Source organism: Dendrobium catenatum, unplaced genomic scaffold (assembly GCF_001605985.2).
Source record: "Dendrobium catenatum unplaced genomic scaffold, ASM160598v2 original_scaffold_61322, whole genome shotgun sequence".
Taxonomy (NCBI): Eukaryota; Viridiplantae; Streptophyta; class Magnoliopsida; order Asparagales; family Orchidaceae; genus Dendrobium; species Dendrobium catenatum.
In genome coordinates, this window is record NW_021379772.1 from 1,635,195 (window position 1) to 1,654,923 (window position 19,729).

The window sequence follows — 19,729 nt, forward strand, 5'->3', positions numbered from 1 at the left end:
AGGCCGAATCTATGTTGAGCTTGATAATGTCATAAACATATGAATTTCAAGTTATTTTCCTTGTCTCAACATTTAACTTTTTTTAATATGAAATAAAATTTTAACTTTATAAGTTCTACCCATTTGAACAACCCACTCATAGGATTAGAAATATCACGAGTAAGTTTGATGATCTTATGTATCATGAAAAAAAAAAACCAATTGAAGTTTGTGACATATGGTTTTGCAAACTTGAGGCAATGTAAGGACATCATATAATTTGAGGTTTAATTAATTCAGCTTATGTTGTTATCATAACTTATTTTCTGTCACACAAAAAATATTTTAGACGTCTCTCTCAAAATAATTATAAAATCAGGAAAAGTTTTGAGAAACAGGGATCAATCCGCTTATGAGACATATTAACCAATGTTTACAATTTGAGCGCGCAAGCTCCATGGATAAGTGAGAGTGTTTAAGCTAATTTGTGCATAGCTTGGGGCAGCCATGATTATGCCAAGAATAGGGAGTAGAATGAACAGGGTCATGCTTTTGACTATGAGGGCATTGGCAACTCCTAGTGGCTCGATTCTTCACACTGAGCATAAACACAATTTAGTATTTTTTTTAAATTATTTTTTAGATATTTCTAATTTAATACATAGAAGTTTGCACTTGTTGATATCAACTATGATTCCCAATTTTAATACTAATATTTATATTGAATTTTTTAACCTTTAATCTCATCTCTTAAGAGAACAATGATTGAACATATAAAAGATCGCTTTAAAACTGTTCATATTTTATGAGACTCTCCTATTTTTTACTATAAAATATGTTCTACATAACAAAACCCTTTTCAATTATGAGAAAGGACAATTTCAATCATGCCACTTTATTTTTTATCATTTCAAAATATTCATATAAAAATTTTAAGTATCTCCTATTTTTTTTTTTAATTTATATAACTTGAATTTGTATCTAAAATTGATATACTAAATATTTTCTTTCTAATCTCATGAATATTCTAGCTATTATTAGTGAATACCCAAACAAATAAAAATCATGAACATTTGTTGTCCATTTTTGGCAACATAAATTAGGTGGGCAAATTGACCTGGCCAATCGGACTAGCGCCAAGAATATAAAAACAAGTAAATTTATTTATAGGGATAAGGAAATTAATTACCAGCGATTCTCGCCCTATTTCTCTCTCTTCCCGGTAGTCTTCATCTCTAGAAGCCATGAACGCGAACCAGTCGCGGCTTGGGTTTTTTCCATGAAAGACATCGAATCCGTAAGACCTCAAATCCCTCATCCTCTTCGCGTCCATTAGTTTTTTTTTTCATTTTTCACGTTATAGGCTGATTTCTCCAGGCCGCTGAAGAAACCCTAATCGATCCGTTCCTTGTAGAGGTCCTCCCGGCCCACAAAATATTCGAAGATTAGGGCTTTCTTAGATTGATAGGTTTTTTTACTCTACCCTGTTACTTCGGATTAGGGATTTCGTTATTCCAATTCCGCTCTGGTAGAAGTTACGGTATTGGAAGGAGATTAAGGCGCTGAACAATTCGCTTCCGATTGCTTCAATTGATTGAGTTCCGGATAATGTGTATACTCTGCGTGGTCCAGAGGTGGTCTCGGCGGGTCGCGACCATGCTACCGTGGCTTGTGATCCCGCTTATCATTCTCTGGGCTCTCTCTCAGTTGCTCCCTCCCCCCCTCCGCTTCGAGATCACCTCACCTCGCCTTGCCTGCGTTCTCGTTCTTCTCGCCACTCTTTTCTGGTACGAGATTCTCATGCCCCACCTCTCCAGTTGGAGGGCTCGTCGTGCTGCCCGCCTCCGTGAGCGCCGCCGCACAGAGGCCCTAGAGCTCCAGAAACTTCGTAAGACTGCTACTCGTCGTTGCCGGAATTGCCACATGCCTTACCGTGACCAGAACCCTGGTGGTGGTCGGTTCATGTGCTCTTACTGTGGTCACATCTCCAAAAGGCCGGAGCTTGACCTGCCAGATCAGATGGAAAGTCCTGGTATCATTGCTGATGTTGTTGGGAAGAATGGCTGGTTGTGTTATGCTGATGGGAATGGTAATTGGGCGGGCTCTGATCCGAAGTACTGGAATGGCACTGATCGGAGCTGTTCCATGGACAGATCTTGTTTTGGTTTGATTTTTTTTGCCTGCAAGCTACTTTCATGTTTTTTCTCGAGTGTGAGGTGGCTTCATGGCAAAATTTTCAGATTTGGTACTTCAAGGGAAGATGGATCTTCTGATTTAGATCATAGAGGGTTGCCAGGGAAAGGGGAGAATTGTGTAAATTTCCATGAGAGTAGAGGGGAGAAGGCTAGAAGGAAAGCGGAGGAGAAGAGGCAGGCTCGGTTGGAGAAAGAAATGCTAGAGGAGGAAGAGAGGAAGCAGAGGGAAGAAGTTGCAAGGCTGGTAGAGGAGAGGAGAAGACAGCGGGATGAAATGTTGGCTGCTGAGAAAGAGCGGTCGAAGGGCTTAGCTGTTGATGGGGGCAGAGATGGAAAGAAGGAAATGGATAGGAGGAGGAAGGACAGAAGGAAAGACAAGGATAAAGCATCTAGCAAGAGCAATTCTGATGTTGAAGAGCATGAGAAGAGGGCAAGTAGGGAAAACGAAAGGAAACGGGAGTTTGAGAAGAAGGTTGAGAATGAATTGAGAGATTTTCAGAAGGGTGCCACGGATAATTACAAATCACATGCCTTAGAAGGTGTTCATGGAAATAAGGTTGCTGTGAATAATTCTAGGTATTTTGATCGCATGAAAGGCTCTTTTTTATATTCTTCTAGAGGTTTTGCTGGTCCCTTCTTTGGAAGAAACATGCAGAACTCCCCCGCTGTTACCAAGATAACTAAGCCCGCCACAGGAATTATTGATCATGGTCAAAATTCAGGAAACAGAAGAGATACTCATCCTCTAGTGCATGTGGCTGGTAAATCATCTTCTAGTGCAGGTGATAAGGCTTCTGAGACAAACTTAAGTCGAATTGTGAGTTGTTATTCATGCAATTATCCTTGCTCATGTATCATGTATATGTTAGTATTCTTGATTAAACATTAATATGATATTTATCTGTATGTTTTGCATTGTTGTCCTTACTTTTCCCAGGGAACTACAAATGTTCAACCAAAAACAACCGTTATAAAAAAATCATGGCAGCAATTGTTTACTCGTTCTTCAGCAGTTTCTCCATATCCTGATGCAAAGTCTACAGGTCAGGTGAATCCAACTGGACAATTAGCAGATCGAGGTGATCTTTCATCCAAGAAAGACTTACTTCAAAGTTACTCTACTACTGATAACCTAGTTGATTATGGGAAATCATTGCCTTTCACAGCATTCCCTCCTGCAAGCATTTCTTTTCCAAACAATCCAATTTTTCCTATTGTGCCCGATACAACATTCCCTCCTCTTGAAGAGCCACCGCGAAGTTCATTGTCAGAAGATGCAGAATTATTTGAGGATCCATGCTATGATCCAGATCCCATCTCATTGTTGGGGCCTGTATCAGAGTCACTTGACAAATTTCCATCGTACTTAGAGACTGGATTTACTACAAGGAACAAGACTGAAGGATCTTCATATTTGAAGAATGTTTTGACTTCTGCAGATGTGAATAAGCCTTCCCCTATTGAGCCTCCCTTGTCCAAAGTAAATTTTCCAGAAGGAAAGCATTCCGCATCTGATCAATTGTTTTGCTCTCCTAATTCAGATCTATCCAGCAATATACTGGAACAAAGTACATGGAAAATGTGGGGCAGTCCATTGCCTCAGGAAGGGATGGGTTTGATAGGTCGTCCCAATGGTTGGTTTTCACCCCTCATGCAAAACAATTCCCAACAGCAAGATTTCTTGCATTCTCTGTCCCACAGGCCTATAGAACCACCCATCTCAAAGAGTAACAATAAGCTAATGGGAATATCTAATCAGTATGCTCATAATGGTAACCATGAACATAATTGTGGGACATATAGTCCACTTGGTCCTAGTTTTAATGATAATGGCATATGGCAGCAGAACTTCTTCCAGGCTCCATCACCAATGGCTGTTAATGATCATTTACTACCTATTGATCTCATGGTTAAAATATCTCAGGGTGAAGCTAACTATAGTACTCCAATAAAATCAACTACTGGGCATCCTTTTGAAACAAACCCAATTACTAGTTGGCCCAAGTAAGTATCTTTGTTTCTTCCTAGAAAATTTCCTTTCTGATGTATAATTCTCTACATACAAGAAAACTGAAAAGAATTGGCTTCAGTGCGCCTATTTTATACACTTGGTTGATTTGCAAATGAATACTCTTGAATTTTTATATTTGTGTACATTCCAACATGTCTGAGTTGCTTAAAATTTTTCTTGTTATTTTTCTTTTTCATTAACTGTTTTGGTTAGTTAGCAGATGTTCTTGTGCATGTTATAGTACATTTCACTATTAAAATCATGATTTGTATTTTTATACTCGGTAATTTTGTATCACTTAGCTTGGGTCATCAGGGTCACCATGCATAGTAAGGATTCGTTTTGTTAGGAATAATTGTTTATGAATTTTGTGTAGCATGATTTCCTTGTGAACCTCTCACTGTCTTGTTGAATGACTTTGTAATTTATATGAAAAATTGGAATCTAATAGTGCTTATTTTTCTGAATTTTATTTAAACAAATAATTTTCTGATTTTTTTAATGCAGGTAAATTCACTTATGTAAATATTTGTTTGTCAAATAATTGAATTTCACTAGTGTTTTCAAAACAAGAAGTGAAGCATACCTGTTGTCAAATAAAATGATCACGGGTTATTTATATTTTCTGCATATGTATCGTATTCACTTCATGATAATATTTGGTAAAAAATTTCAGTTAAAATTGAAGAAAAATGATGTAGTGTTTGCCTAATTTGATGACCACATTCAGATGTTTTCATCACCAAAAAATTCCTTTCTTATTTCCTTGTTTTTCTCCATTCATCCACTCACAATTTGTATAAATGCAAATCCAGACTAATTGGGTTCAATAATTTCTCTCAAGTGAAATATTTCTTTTTTTTTTCAAAGCTTGATTGTACTTAATGAGCACTAGGTTGCTAAGACTCTCTTTCCCAACACGTCTCATCTTCTTTGTGAATCTAAATAGGTGTCCACAAAGTTTAAATGGGTTGCCTAAAGTCAAATCATTATATTGCAATTCATATTTAAAAGAACAACTTCTTCAAGTTTTGCTCATAGTTTGAGATTCTAAGAGTAAAGCTGAATACCTTGATTTCAAACTTTTGCGAAGTTGGAGTTGATACAACATATACCCATCACTCAACCATGCAATTTCTTACAATTTCCAATTTAGCATAAATGATAATTAATTGTTATAATTTTTATGATATAAAAGAGTCATTCCTGAAGATTTCTATTTCATATGGCACTTATATTCAAATAGGCCTCTAACAAGATTGTTCATAGATAATTACTTATCCAGTGCAATCCTCTCATTAGAATCTATCTCCAACCTTCCAGTTGCTGTGTATAGCTCATTCATTAATTGAGAATTTGATTGCATTTTTATTTTATTCTTCTGTAGAAAATTCCTTATTTAAGTTAGTAGTTAGCTTGATGTATCTCTAGACTGCAGTTATCGTCAATAAATACACAATTCATGCTGACTTCTTCTCCAAGGAATCCACTAATGCAATTTGCTGCAGTTGATGTTCAATATAAGTGAGCCTTTTTCTTATTAATTTGGCACAAAATTTTCAAAATATTCAATTAAATAAATAAGATAAAATTACTAACAAAATACAAATTGGTCAATTCATAATTAGAGTGGTTATTAGAGACACTTACACAAAATTCTCTTCTTCAATCTTCTAGTGGAGGCACTTGTAGCTCAGAAGATGGAGGCTTTTATCTCGGTCCAAATTAACAAACAAATATAATAATATGCTTAAATTTTAGGGACTTTGTTGCATTAACTGAGATACTCACTTAGCGGAACCACTTAGCAATGTATTATATGGCTTCATCCATTATTCTTTTGTAAAAGTTCTATTAACTTCATTTTACCTCAAATTCTTCCTCTTTCACACTTCTTCTAGGATCATGATGCACTCCATGAACCGGTTTTATACCAACATGAATAGTCTTATGAACATCTGCTTCTCTTACACCATTCATTACACCTTTTTAATATTCATGTTCCATGCACAAACTATACTTCAATTCTTGCACATCTTCTTGGTTTTTTAACTATACCTCCAAAGTAGCCTTCTTAGACTTGGTAACTTTACTCCCTTTGGACACTCCAACTAGACTAATATGATGCTCATTTGCTTTAGATATGCCCTATTAGTTTTTTTTTTTGGCTGTGATACATGCATGTATCAAAGAGTATTTAAACCAAAAGTTAACTCATCATGCTTCCAACAAGGTTTGAAATTGCATAATTAGGTATCGAGGCTCTACCCTAATTTGAGACTTTTGGCTTATAAATTAAAAGAGCCTAACATCATCTATTTGAGGCATACACCTCATTAAAAAAGCATTGAGTGCTTCACTCAATGAGGTGTGCATTTCAACTACCTATATATTATTCAGTGTTCAACATACATATCTTTAATAATCAATAATATTTTTTATGCACATTTGTCATTGTTCATCACACACGATTAATTGTTGTAATCAATCTTACGGGTTCTCATGGTCCATAAAGTCATATTAATATTCATTCTTTGTTATATATATTAATCTTTACAGTAAAGTCACTTTCATAGTAGATATTCTTGGCATAAAACTAAATTAATTATTTTGAAGTTCCACTTTTTTTGAAGTCCTTGTTGTGTACTTTTCTATAGCTTCATTTAATAACTAATAAATTTGATTGCTCTATAATTAATATACTTTTGAACATCTTTTTTTATTATGAATCTATGATGATACTGAATACTTCTTAATCATTTGACATTCTCTTTACAACAACAACAACAACAACAAGCCTTTATCCCACTACGTGGGGTCGGCTACATGAATCCTTTTTCTCCATTGTGTCCTATTAAAGGTCAAATTCTCATTTAAATATAATAAAGAAAGGTCATTCCTAATATATTTTAACCAAGTCTTTTTAGGTTTGCCTATACCTTTCTTAACATAAGTCAAATCTAGTACCTCTACTCTCCTAACCGGGTCATTGGAAGGCCGCCGTTTTATGTGACCAACCCATCTAAGACGACTCTCTCTAATCTTATCTTCTACTGGAGCTACTCCAACCTTTTCATGTATATGCTCATTTCGTATCCTATCTCTAAGGGTAAATCCACTCATCCACCTGATCATCCTCATCTCTGCCACACTTAACTTAGTATTATGCTTCTCTTTTAATGGCCAGCATTCAACACCATAAACCATTGTAGACCTCACTTCCATCTTATAGAATTTTCCCTTAAGTTTGAGGGTTACTTTTCTATCACACAACAAGCCCGATGCATTCCTCCACTTCAACCATCCAACTTGAATTCTGCTGATAATATCCCCATCTATTTCACCATCACTCTGAACAATAGATCCAAGATATCTAAAACGTGTACTCTTTAATGACTTAATCACCCAAAGTCACAATCCCCTCACTAGGCCTATTACTACTAAAATTACGCTACATATATTCCGTTTTAGATCTACTCAAGCGAAAACCTTTAGTCTGTAATGTTGACCAACATAATTCAAGTATACTTTTAACTCTCTCTCTAGTCTTATCAACAAGAAGTACACCGCAACCTATGCTCCATAACTCGCTCTCATAGTTTTAAAGTATGACACATTAACTTAATTCCTCTATAATTCATACAATCTTGTGGACACCTTTATTCTTAAAAATAGGAATTAACACACTCATTCTCCACTCATCTGATATCTTTTTAATCTTCAAAATAGTATTAAGAAGTTTAGTAAGCCAAGAAATTCCTTCATCTCCTAAGCATTTCCACACCTCTATTGGAAAATTATCAAGTCCAACAACTTTTCCACCCTTTATTTTCTTTAAAGCATTTCTAAATTCGATTTTACTAATACGCCGATAAAAATAGAAATCTTTATTTTCATTTAGGGTGCTAAGGTCACTATAATCAATCTTATTTTCACAATTTTCATTAAAAAGTTTAGCAAAATATCTCATCCACCTTTGTTGAATATCATCTTCTAAGAAAAATATTTTTTGATCTTCATCCTTAATACACTTCACTTGAACTAAATCCTTACTACTCCTATCTCTTTGTTTGTCTAACTTATACATATATCTTTCTCCCTCGTTAGTATCTAATCTATTATATAAATCACTTAAAGCTAAGGTCTTTACATCGCATATTGCTTTCTTAGATTCCTTACGAGCCTCTTTATATCTTTTCCAATTATATTGTCTTCAAAAATTTATTGAAAAGATTTGTTACTCAAATTATTTTAGTGTCCTATGCAACTTCTCAAATCTCATTAGCTATCTCATTTGGTTTTAAAGTTTTGCCTAACATCAGAGCTAACTCCACTTTACTTTAGTGAGTCAATATTTATTTTCTTACTATTATGGTCATTATGCTATTACAGAAGACTTCTTCCTTAATACACCAATTTTATGATTTCTTAATATAATTTATCATCATGTTTTGACATCTTCATCTTTAAATAAGATATGTCATCTTTGTTTGCAATGAATCTAGCTTATTAAACTTCATAGATCGTTTCTCTGTTGCCTAGCGGTATTGTTTATCTTCTTTTCTTGTTTATTAATGTCACATCTTTTTTATAGATCATTAAAGGTTATAGCTTTTGTCTTGATTGCTATATTTTTTTCAAGATTTATGATTTTATAATCATTATAAGTTTCTATAGTACTTTAATTTTATCACTCTTTTAAATCATAATTTTCTTAATAAATATTTTTACTTTCTTAATTTGTCATCAAGTCATCTTGATATTCTATGATTTATTTTTAGAATTTCCTTAAACTTGAATAATCTTTTTAATAGTTCTAGTCATCTTACATCACATCAGGTTTTGCTCAACTAAATAATTCCAAAATTTCTCTTTTAAACTTAACAATCTATCTTAAAAGTTTACAATTTCTTACCTTTTGAATTCCATCACCTTATCCTAGGATAATTATTTATTTTGATTACTTTCTTTATACTCTAAAGATATCAATCAGAACTTCTACTTTTTGTTGTATGGTAAAACTATCTATTGGAATTACCTTATAATCTTTGCAATTTTTTATTTCTTTCGAACAAAGAGGGTTGTTGTCGTTTATTGGATGCATTTTTAAAATTATTAAGTTATCTTATTGTTTCTTAAAATATGTTTTCATAATTGCAGTATCATAGGTTATTGCTAATCAAGTGTGACTTCTTCTATTGTATTTTTATGTCCTTTTTATACTCACTATAACTCTTTCTCATAGTACATCTTATTATAACTTTTAATGTCTATGGAAGTTCTCCCTCGATCAATCTTTTATTCTTCAAATATATATGTTATAGTTATTCATCCATCTCTTACTAAAATTTCTTTTTAAACTATATTAACAAAATTGATTTATAAACTATTTTTATATCAAATTTGAGCATCATAAGCTCTAACCTCTTGTAATATCCTCATCGATAATCATCTTAATAACATTCACTATATCAATTTTCTCATTAACTTTGGCAATTTTACTGTTCAACTAATTACTTATTGTTGTCTTAATTTCATTTATGTTGTTAACTTTTCCAATTTAAGATAGTTAATAGTTTTTCAATGTCCTTTGTTTTTTTCTATTTTCCTTAAGTTTATTCCAAGCAAGTAATATGAATTCTTCTAGGCATTTTGTCTACGAATTCTTTTATTATTCTATTCTAAGTTATCAAATTCTATTAAAAATAATCTAATTTTAATTTTATACCTAGACAACTCTTATCTAATTGCACATTACTTGCGGTTGGCATCCTAGATATCCCTTCTCTATTTTCACCACTACTGGATCAACTTGTGATGTGTCACTTATTGATGATGTCCTAACAAATCCTTTCCTATTTCTTATCATAATTTGGTTAGGTATTGTTACATCAATATCATGGAATGCTCTAGCGGTAGCAAAAAATCAAATTTGGGTTCTTTTTTAGCATTTTTGATGTAAGTTATATGGGTGATGTGTTTATTTCTACAAAAAGTTATAAATAATAAATTTAGAGATAAAGGTGGAGAAAGATGCTAATGTATTTAAAAATACATAGCATACAACAACAACAATAAAAACAAAATCAAGCCTTTATCCCACTACGTAGCCGACCCACTACGTACGGTCAGCTACATGAATCCTTTTTCTCCATTTTGTCCTGTCAATAGTCAAAATGTCATTTAAATCTAATAGAAAAAGACTATTCTAATACTTTATAACAAAGTCTTTTTAAGTCTACCTTCATCTTTCTTAATATAGGCCCAATCTAGTACATCTACTTTCTTAACCAGGTCATCGGAAGGCCGACGTTTTATGTGACTAAACCATCTAAGGCGTTTCTCTTTAGTCTTATCTGCCACTGGAGCTACTCCAACATTTATCACATATATACTCGTTTCACATTCTATCTCTAAGAGTGAAGCCACTCATCTACCTGAGCATCCTCATCTTTGTAACACTTGAACTTAATTTATATGCTTCTCTTTTAATGGTCAACATTATGCGCCATAAAGCATTGTTGGTCTCACCACTATCTTATAGAATTTTCTCTTACATTTGAGTGGTACTTTTATGTCACACAGTAGGCATGATGCATTCCTCCACTTCAATCATCCAACTGGAATTCTACTTATAATATCCCTATATATTTCATCATCACTTTTAATGACTTGATCATCCAAAGCCACAATCCCCACTAGATCTATTACTACTAAAATTACACTCAATGTATTTGATTTTAGTTCTACTCAAATGAAAACCTTTTGAATCCAAGTTTGACCTCTATAATTTAAATTTTCCTTCAACTCCCTTTCTAGAAAGAAGAAATATGGATTTCCTAATTATGTGATGTTTTGATGTATGCTTAGAAGATGACATTAAGCTCAAAGGTATCGAGCATTAAATGTGGAAATTTATATGGAGGCAACAATAACATCATCAACATCAAGCCTTTATTCCACTGTGGGGTTGGCTATATGAATCTTTTTTCTCCATTATATCCCGTTAAGAGTTAAATTATTATTTAAATCTGATAAAAAAATCTCATTTCTAATATTTTCTAACCTAGTCTTTTTAGTTCTGCCTCTACCTCTCTTAATCTATGCTCCTAATTATCTCATCAGAAGGCCGACACTTTATGTGACCAAACCATCTAAGGCGTCTCTTTCAATTTTTTCACTATGCTCATTTCGCATTCTATCTCTAAGTGTAAAGCCACTTATCCACCTGAGCATCCTTATCTCTGCAACATTTAACTTAATTTTATGCTTCTCTTTTAATAGCCAAGATTCTGCGCCATAAAGGCTTGCATGTCTAACCACGATCTTATAACACTCCTGTTGCGAGGTCTTAAGCCCTGAATGAGAAAAGTGGAGGGTTGAGTTAGTTGTCAACCAGCATAAATTTTGTCGAATAATCATGACATAAATACTTTAATATAAACTTGATGTTGATGAATGAAAAAAAGAAGATGAATAACACAAAAGTTCAATTTTTTTAATCATTGATAGTAATATCATCATAAATCAACACTTTGGATCTAAATGGGCAACTTGTCATTTTTTGTTTTTAGATTTCTGCCTCATTTCTGTTTGGTTGCTATTTTCTTGGTGCTTTGTAAAAATTCTCGTGGCGGGGAGTTGCTTTTTCAATTAGATCTGCTAATTTTTGGTAGCTATAAGAAAGTTTCGTTTTTATATTTTTTTTTTCAAAAAGAAAATATTTACAGTATGAACAATAGTTTTTAAAAAAGTTATTTTCCCACTAAAACTTTATAACCACCTTTATAAAAAGATGTAACCGACCTAAACAAGCCTTAGGACTTTTGTTTTGTGGTAAACTCTTAAATCGCAACTTGTAGCGACGAGGCTTAACACGATAGCACTCAACAATAGACATGCAATCAATCATTGTTCGTCTCCTCATCATTGCACATTTCAAACCAGCAAATAATGAAGGGAAGGTTAAAATAACACAAGTGAAAAAAATCAATTTAAGTTCATCGTTCATGCCTTTATCATCTTCATCAGAGCATCTTTCTAGGAGATTGCATATGCATGGAGCACGGGGTATTGTCGGAAAGGGTAGTGGGAACCAATAACACCACTGCATTGTACTGCTATAAATTGAAAGGGCACGAGAAGCTATCCATGAAAGAGCATATATTTTGTGGTAGGATCAGTGAATATGCCCACATTATGAAGGATGAACTAAAAACCAACGTTGAAAATGGCAGCAATAGCAACTGGAAAGTAAGTTTTGAGAAACATATAATCTTCAGGTGGTGACAGAACTTTCAAATCTTCAGAGATCGAAGGAGAAAGGCTGGATCACCAGTGACATAAACAGAGAAGCACATCCAAGAAGAATTGGAGACTATAAGAGTACAGAGTGAAAGAGCAACATAGGAGAAGAACAACCAAGAGAAAACTTTCTAGAGATAGGATTAAGAATACTTTCCAAGCATTGCGTTAGAATTAGCTAGTTACTAGGTGATTTTATGAACCCATTCTAGTTGTGGGACGAGCCTTTTAACCCAAAAGTCAAAATAATAAAGCCGCATTTTCATCACTTTTGAGAGTATGGAGATGTGTTACAGAGTGCACGTGACCATGCATTTTAGTGTTGTCACACTTTGCAATGGAGGAAGGCGGCCACTCAGTGTAGCTGTCCTTAGTTCCAAGTGCACATCTTAAAGGCTTCAGTTGGGACAACTTTTTTACTGCTTAAAGCAGCTTTCTAGTAAAAAATTGAAATTTTTATACTAAAAAGCTGTTTTAAGAAGCAGTAAGAAAGCCATCCCAAATGAAACCAAAGTGTGCGCTAATAACACTCATTATACTAACGTGTAAAGAGCACTCTTAATAATAATGGTTATAACTTAACATGGTTGTGATTTTTAGACCTATTGGTTTATAACCCTTGAATATTTTGATCGGTGTAAGTATGCCAACAAAGTGTATGGGCTGCCCCAGATGGTTTGATAAATAACCAAACCTTGAGTTTGTCTTCTTGGCTGCCAATATGGGTAAAAAGACAAGCTTGCCTGTGTGATCTGTGAAGCATCAAATTTATTATGGGTTTTAAACTGTGAAGCAGTTTGATTTAAAAAAATTGTTCCTTTTCCAATTTTATCGGATTCACTTTCGGTTCCTTTGAGATTTTGCGTACTGCTGAAGGTTTTCTGCTCCACACAACTCACTAGAATCCTAGATGCTTCTTGCTATTTCCCCACGCCTCCTTATTACTCTTTGTTACTTAGAAGGATCGTATCTGTGGTCCAGTTTAAAAACACTACTTATATGTGCATTTTGATTTTATAAAAGCCTGCTTGGTATAATTATTATTTTTATTTTTATATTTTTAATAAGTTTTTTAAATGTGTTTTTAACTATTTTTATTTTTGAAATTAAATGAAGTTATTTTTATTTTTAAAAAACAATCAAAACAACTTTTAAGTATTTTGAGATATTTAAAAATGACTATCAGCAACAGCCATAGCCACCATTATTGCTGACCACCAACATCCCATAAATAAACAAAAAACGTATTTTTAAGACCCTAAACATAAACAAAATAAAATAAATTAAAAATTTTAACCTAAAAAAATTGATTCCAAACGGCCACTAAGCAATTCATTTCTTAGTTAGCTTGTAGTTAAAATATTGTAGTGCATAGGAGAATATTATTTTCAGTGCATTCATTCAAAATATTTGCCTATGTATTACATATAGCCTAGGACAATATAACGATTAGTTGTATTTCATTAAGCATATTTGCCTGCTTCATTTCATTTCCCATAGATTCCTATATATCCATCCAAACAACCATTGGAGGATTTCACAAAGAAGTGACTATCTCAAAGAATGGTATAAAGAACATGAAGGGACCGAGTCTTAAACTAAATTCACCATGAATCAAACTTGAAGTTGAGCTCAATCTTAGACTATATATATATATAGATTGAAAATGAGTAAAAAATATATTTAAGCCAATCATTGAGGAGCATTTCCAAAAAGAGCTATTGATGAAACTAATACAACAGTAACAACAACACCAAGTCTTCATCCCACAACGTGAGGTCAACTACATGAATTATTTCTCCATTGTGTCTTGCCAAGTGTCAAATTCTTATTTAAATTTAATAAAAAAATGTTATTTCTAATATTTTCTAACCAAGTCTTTTTAGGTGTATTTCTACCTTTTTTAACATGCATCTACTATTCTAACCATGTCATTAGAAGGCTGATATTTTATGTGACCAAATCATCTAAGGAGATTCTTTTTAAAATATCTACCACTGGAGCTATTCCAACCTTTTCACATATATGCTTGTTTCACAATTCTATCTTTAAGAGTAAAGGCGCTTATCCACTTGATCATCCTTGTCTCTTCTACACTTAACTTCATTTTATGCTCTCTTTTAATAGCCAACATTTTACGCCATGAGGCATTGTAGGTCTCACCACCATCTTATAGAATTTTCCCATAAGATTGAGGGTTACTTTTCTATTACACAACAACCCCGATCCATTCCTCCATTTCAACCATCCAACTTGAATTGTACAAATAATATCCCCATCCATTTCACCATCACTTTGAACAATATGCCTGAGATATCTAAAACGTGTACTCTTATTAATTATTTGATCGTCCAAAGTCATAATCCTCCAACTAGATTTATTAATACTAAAAATACGCTCCATGGATTTGGTTTTAGATATACTCAAATGAAAACTTTTAGGCTATAAGCTTGACCTCTATAATTCAAGTTTACCTTCAACTCGCCCTTTAATCTTATCAACAAGAATAATATCATCAGCTAAAAGCATACACTAGGGTACATCCTCTTGCAAATGTCTAGTTTAAACATCCATGACTAAAGCTAAAAGATATGGGCTTAAAGCTAATCCTTGATGTAATTCAACTGAAATAGAAAAATACTTGGTCAAACCACCTTGTGTTTTGAACACAAGTAACAGCTATTGCATACATATCCTTAATGACTTTAATTTAAGCATTATTAATCATTTTCTTTTCTAGAACTCTTTATAACACTTATCTTGGAACTTTATCATAAGCTTTCTCTAAATCAATAAATATCATATGTTGATCGTCCTTATTCTCTCTATATTTCTACATCAAACCTCTCAATAAATGTATAACTTTCATAGTAGACCTATCCGACATGAGTCCAAATTGATTTTAAGAAATAGTAGTATTACGTCGCAACCTATGCTCAATAAATCTCTCCCATAGTTTTAAAGTGACACATTAACTAATTGCTCTATAATTCACACACTCTTGTGTATCACATTTATTATTTAAAATAAGAATCAACACACTCCACTCATTCGAAATATTTTTAGTCTTCAAAATAATATTGAAAAGCTTTGTAAGCCAACAAATTCCTTAATCTCTTAAGCATTTTCACTCTATAGAATATCATCAAGTCTAACAGCTTTTTCACACTTCAGTTTATTTAAAGTCTCTCTAATTTTGGTTTTACTAATATCCTGATAAATTAAAAATCTTTATTTTCATTTAGGGTGGTAATGTCACTAAAGTCAATCGCATTCTCATAATCTTCATTGAAAAACTTATCAAAATATCTCATCCATCTTTTTTGAATATCCTCTATCCTCTTCTGATAAAATTCTTTTTGATATTCATTATTAATGCACTTCACTTGAACTAAATTCTTACTTCTCCTATCTTTTTGCTTGACTAACATATACATATATCTTTCACCCTCAGTATCTAAATATATTATATAAATCAATAAAAGCTAAATTATTTGCATCGCCTATTGATTTCTTATATTCCTTACCAGCCTCTTTATATCTTTTTCAATTTTTTAAGTTTTTACAGCTAAACTAATTTTCATAACAAAGCTTCTTATTATTAAATTTTTCTTACACATTTTGATTCTACCACAAACTATTTTTACTATTAAGAGATTTTCTTTTTGATATTTTAAGTACATCATTTGCAACATTCTTAATGGCTAGTTTTTCTCACATAACATTAGTTTCCTCATGTACAGTTAAAATCTTAAGTTCTTCAATCTTACTTTAAAAAATGTTGAAAAAACTAATGTCAAATTAAAATACATGAGCTAATGATCGGCCAATACATCTCTATATAGCTTGAATTAAAGTTTGCATGCCAATGTTAATTACAAGTTGGTGGAGAAGGCAAATGAGGTCATTCCAAATTACATAAGCTTGATTGCGCCATATTTGTATCACTTGATCTCTAAAGTTTGCTCCCAAAATAAAATCATATAATTCTATAATGTAGAGAACTTGGCATGAAAGAAAGGTAGAAAGCATACATGAATGTAAGGCGTGTAGTTCAAGGTATGCTACAATGTAGTTATTGTTTATCATGAAATTAATTGAATATTCAATTTAAAATTAAATTTTAAGAAAGCAAAAACACAGTTTATTTTAGCATGGGGTATTATAATGCACCAACTAAAAACCAAGAGTCTTGCTAAAATAAAACTATTTTAAGATTTTGATTATTTTCTAAAATAAAACACAGTATTTGCTAAAGCAATATACTACCTTTTTCAAACTTTCAAATGCTATTAATAGATAATTAAATGCACTAGACAACTCTTCATAGGATAACTCATTTACCCCAACGTTCTCCTTGGAGTCAAAGTGCATGCTCGTGTTTATTTTTTTGGCTTTCTTAAATTATTCACATTTCCACAAATACAAAGCATCAAATTGGTATTTCTTGGGCAGACATTTACAATTCTTTGTTATTCCAAAAGCATAAAAAATAATGTAAAAAATCAAGTACTAGCTACCCTGAAATCTGATTTGTACTGCATAATAGTGTAATTTCTACCCTTAATTCTCTCTCTGATCAGGAGCTTCTATGGGCATGTCTCACATGCATCTTATAAATCATATTCCAATGTCCTCCTTCGTGCTTGTGTTATCCTACATTATGTTTTGAGTGTTGATATTCAGACTAAGGCTTCCTTTGGGACGGCTTTTTTATTGCTTCTTAAAGCAGCTTTCTAGTACAAAATTTTTAAATTTTTGTACTAAAAAACTGCTTTAATAAGCAGAAAAAAGTAGTCCCAAACGAAACCTAAGGCTTCGTTTGGGACGGCTTTCTTACCGCTTTTTTTTACTAAAAATCTGCTTTAAGAAGCAAATAAAAGTCGTCCCAAATGAACCCTATTATTTATGTAGTGTTGTTCTGTTTAACTGGCTCGTTCATGACAACCGGATTTCAAGCTAGACTACATGTCTCAAATACTTTTTTCAAGCTACACTATATGTTCTCAAATACTTATCTGTATATGTGAAAATTTTCTGCTAAGAACTAAAGAAAATAGCTCTCATGCAGATTGAATTTTCTTCTCCCTTTACCATTTACTTTTTGTAGTCCTTTGTTAATTAGATTCTAACCATGCAGTACCTTTATTTTTCTTATTGTTTTAGCAGGGATGACTCTGTTTTGGATGCTCCTCAGCAAGTTGGAAACCTGAATCCTGGAAGGCCAAATGTTGGAAGCCTTTTCTCCAGAGGCCCAGATGTACCGTCGGTCTGGTCTTTCACTAAATAGTTTAAGAAATAAGAACTATAATACCATTGTCCCCCGAAGGCAAGCTTCCTTTTTGCTTCTTTACGAAGAGAATTAAGGAAAGATAGGAAAATCTTAGCTGCAGTGAATCCTTTCTTTATGTAAATGATATGACCCATTTCATTTAAGCTTTGAATAGATGGAATGCATGCATTCTTGAGACATTGGTAGCTGAATATAACTTTTTTTCTTCTTCTTACTTGTTTCAACAGGGTTCTTCATCTAGTTGATATAATTTCTTTCAATTTTTAGTAGCCTGGACAGTTTTACTCTATTATTAATCATCTTTTTAATTTCTTGGGAATGTTTTCTCTTAAAATTTCCTTGTGTCTTCCTGAAGATGAAGCGAACGAAACTGTTCTCTTTCTGTGTATGCTTTGTAACTTGATTAGATTCAAAGCGTGTACTATATTTGTTTTCTCTAAAAGGATTCCTAATGTTTTAAGCATGCCTATTATAGTGATCCTGTCTACTCTCATTCCTTTGAAAAGGTGTCCAGGAAGGGGTTAATCTTGCATGGGATTTGGGTATCAAGGTGGGTGAGTTCAGCATGTATAAAATGTGGGGTGGAATTTTTAGAGGCTAGATTTTACATTTGTGCTACCAAAATAACTATTTGGTTCGTTATCTCATGTATATGATTTCATGGCGAAAGCAATATAAAGTTAACTTTTATATATGGGTTTGCACTCTAAAGAAGTTGCTAATTTGTATGTGGAATTGCCAAAGTTTAGGCTTTAGCTCTGATGCTAGAAGTGGCATACAAAGTCCTACATGGGGTCCTAGTTGGGTAACCATTGGGTACTCATGCTTTACTGGACGGGCTTCGCCCACTCACGCCCACCCATGGTGACTTTCGGGATGTCGTACCCACCTATACCCACCCATTTTATATGCTTTTTGAACGCAGTTTGTCACGGACTGATTGCCTTGAGGTTTGTTGCATGTTGCTATGATTGCAAACTTTCAAGCAGCATATTAGAATTTACCATAGTCGTAGTGCGGTTAAGTGCTGCACACTATGTAGTAAGGATTGCAGTAATATAAGATATATGTGATTAGCAATGTAAATCAATTTATCCTTCGATGTTGAGTACCCCCCACCCATACCCACCAACAAAGCCATTGTGACGCCCCAGGCATCCATAGTGAAAGGATTCTTCGACAGTCTTGATCAACCATCACTTCTTGCTCCTTTGCTCTGACCTGAAATTGTTAATCACATATAATGAGCTTCAAAAAGTTCAGCAGGTCACCAAAGCCCACAACTGAAATCAAAGCACGGTACTGAAACAATATGCATGTCAGTCCATCAAATCCATAACAATCAGTTGCACATGATTAGTGAATCTATGCAGCAAATATGAAAAATCAGTAATCAATGCATGATCGATACATTCCACAATAATCGGTAAAAGAATCGATAAACAGTAGGAAGAAATCCATAAAGCTCCAATAAATCAGTACATACGTCAAATCTTGTAAGAATCCAATCAAATCAATAGAGGAAAATCGTCGTCTCGATAATAACCGTTAAATCAATATCGTATCAATATAATCAATCAAATCAATTATCTCTGGTCAATAACATCAATCGGTATGAAATCGTATAAAACAATCAAACCAATACATCGTAAGAATGGTTGAAATCAAATCAATACAGTAAAACCTATTCCATATTGATCAATGAATCACATGCAGCAGTTCAATACGGTGTATCAATGAAGCGATAATATCAATGAATCAATAATATCCATGTCCATAGTAACAATAAGTCAATGCAATATCGATATCCATATCAGTATCAGTATCAATGCTTAGTGACATAATGCAAATATCAATGAAATCGCACAGTAACAGTAAATCCGTAAATCCGTCAATAAATAAATTTCAATACAAATCCGTCGATATCAATAAATCCATGAATCCATA

General features: G+C 33.3%; 1 protein-coding gene across 4 annotated transcripts; it reads left to right on the forward strand.

The window, feature by feature from the left end:
- Nucleotides 1-1,148: 1,148 nt before the first annotated feature.
- On the forward strand, nucleotides 1,149-18,042 carry LOC110112930. 4 transcript variants are annotated; one of them, XM_028691745.1, is made up of 5 exons: nucleotides 1,149-1,276; nucleotides 1,357-2,991; nucleotides 3,112-3,253; nucleotides 3,341-4,178; nucleotides 17,656-18,042. In XM_028691745.1, the coding sequence occupies exons 2-5, from the start codon at nucleotides 1,588-1,590 to the stop codon at nucleotides 17,777-17,779; spliced, it is 2,508 nt and encodes an 835-aa protein (XP_028547578.1). In that variant the 5' UTR covers nucleotides 1,149-1,276; nucleotides 1,357-1,587; the 3' UTR covers nucleotides 17,780-18,042. The 4 variants fall into 4 exon arrangements, with proteins under 4 accessions (XP_028547578.1, XP_020700975.1, XP_028547577.1 ...); XM_020845316.2 differs by having other exon boundaries at nucleotides 3,112-4,178; XM_028691744.1 differs by having other exon boundaries at nucleotides 3,112-4,178; nucleotides 17,659-18,042.
- The last annotated feature ends 1,687 nt before the right edge of the window (nucleotides 18,043-19,729 follow it).

Bases quoted from the DNA above. Each gene is read 5' to 3' on its own strand.
- LOC110112930 (XM_020845316.2), top strand. From the start codon at position 1,588: ATGTGTATACTCTGCGTGGTCCAGAGGTGGTCTCGGCGGGTCGCGACC. The intron at 2,992-3,111 runs GTGAGTTGTTAT...TACTTTTCCCAG, and splicing joins AGACAAACTTAAGTCGAATT to GGAACTACAAATGTTCAACC. The intron at 4,179-17,655 runs GTAAGTATCTTT...TTATTGTTTTAG, and splicing joins CCAATTACTAGTTGGCCCAA to CAGGGATGACTCTGTTTTGG.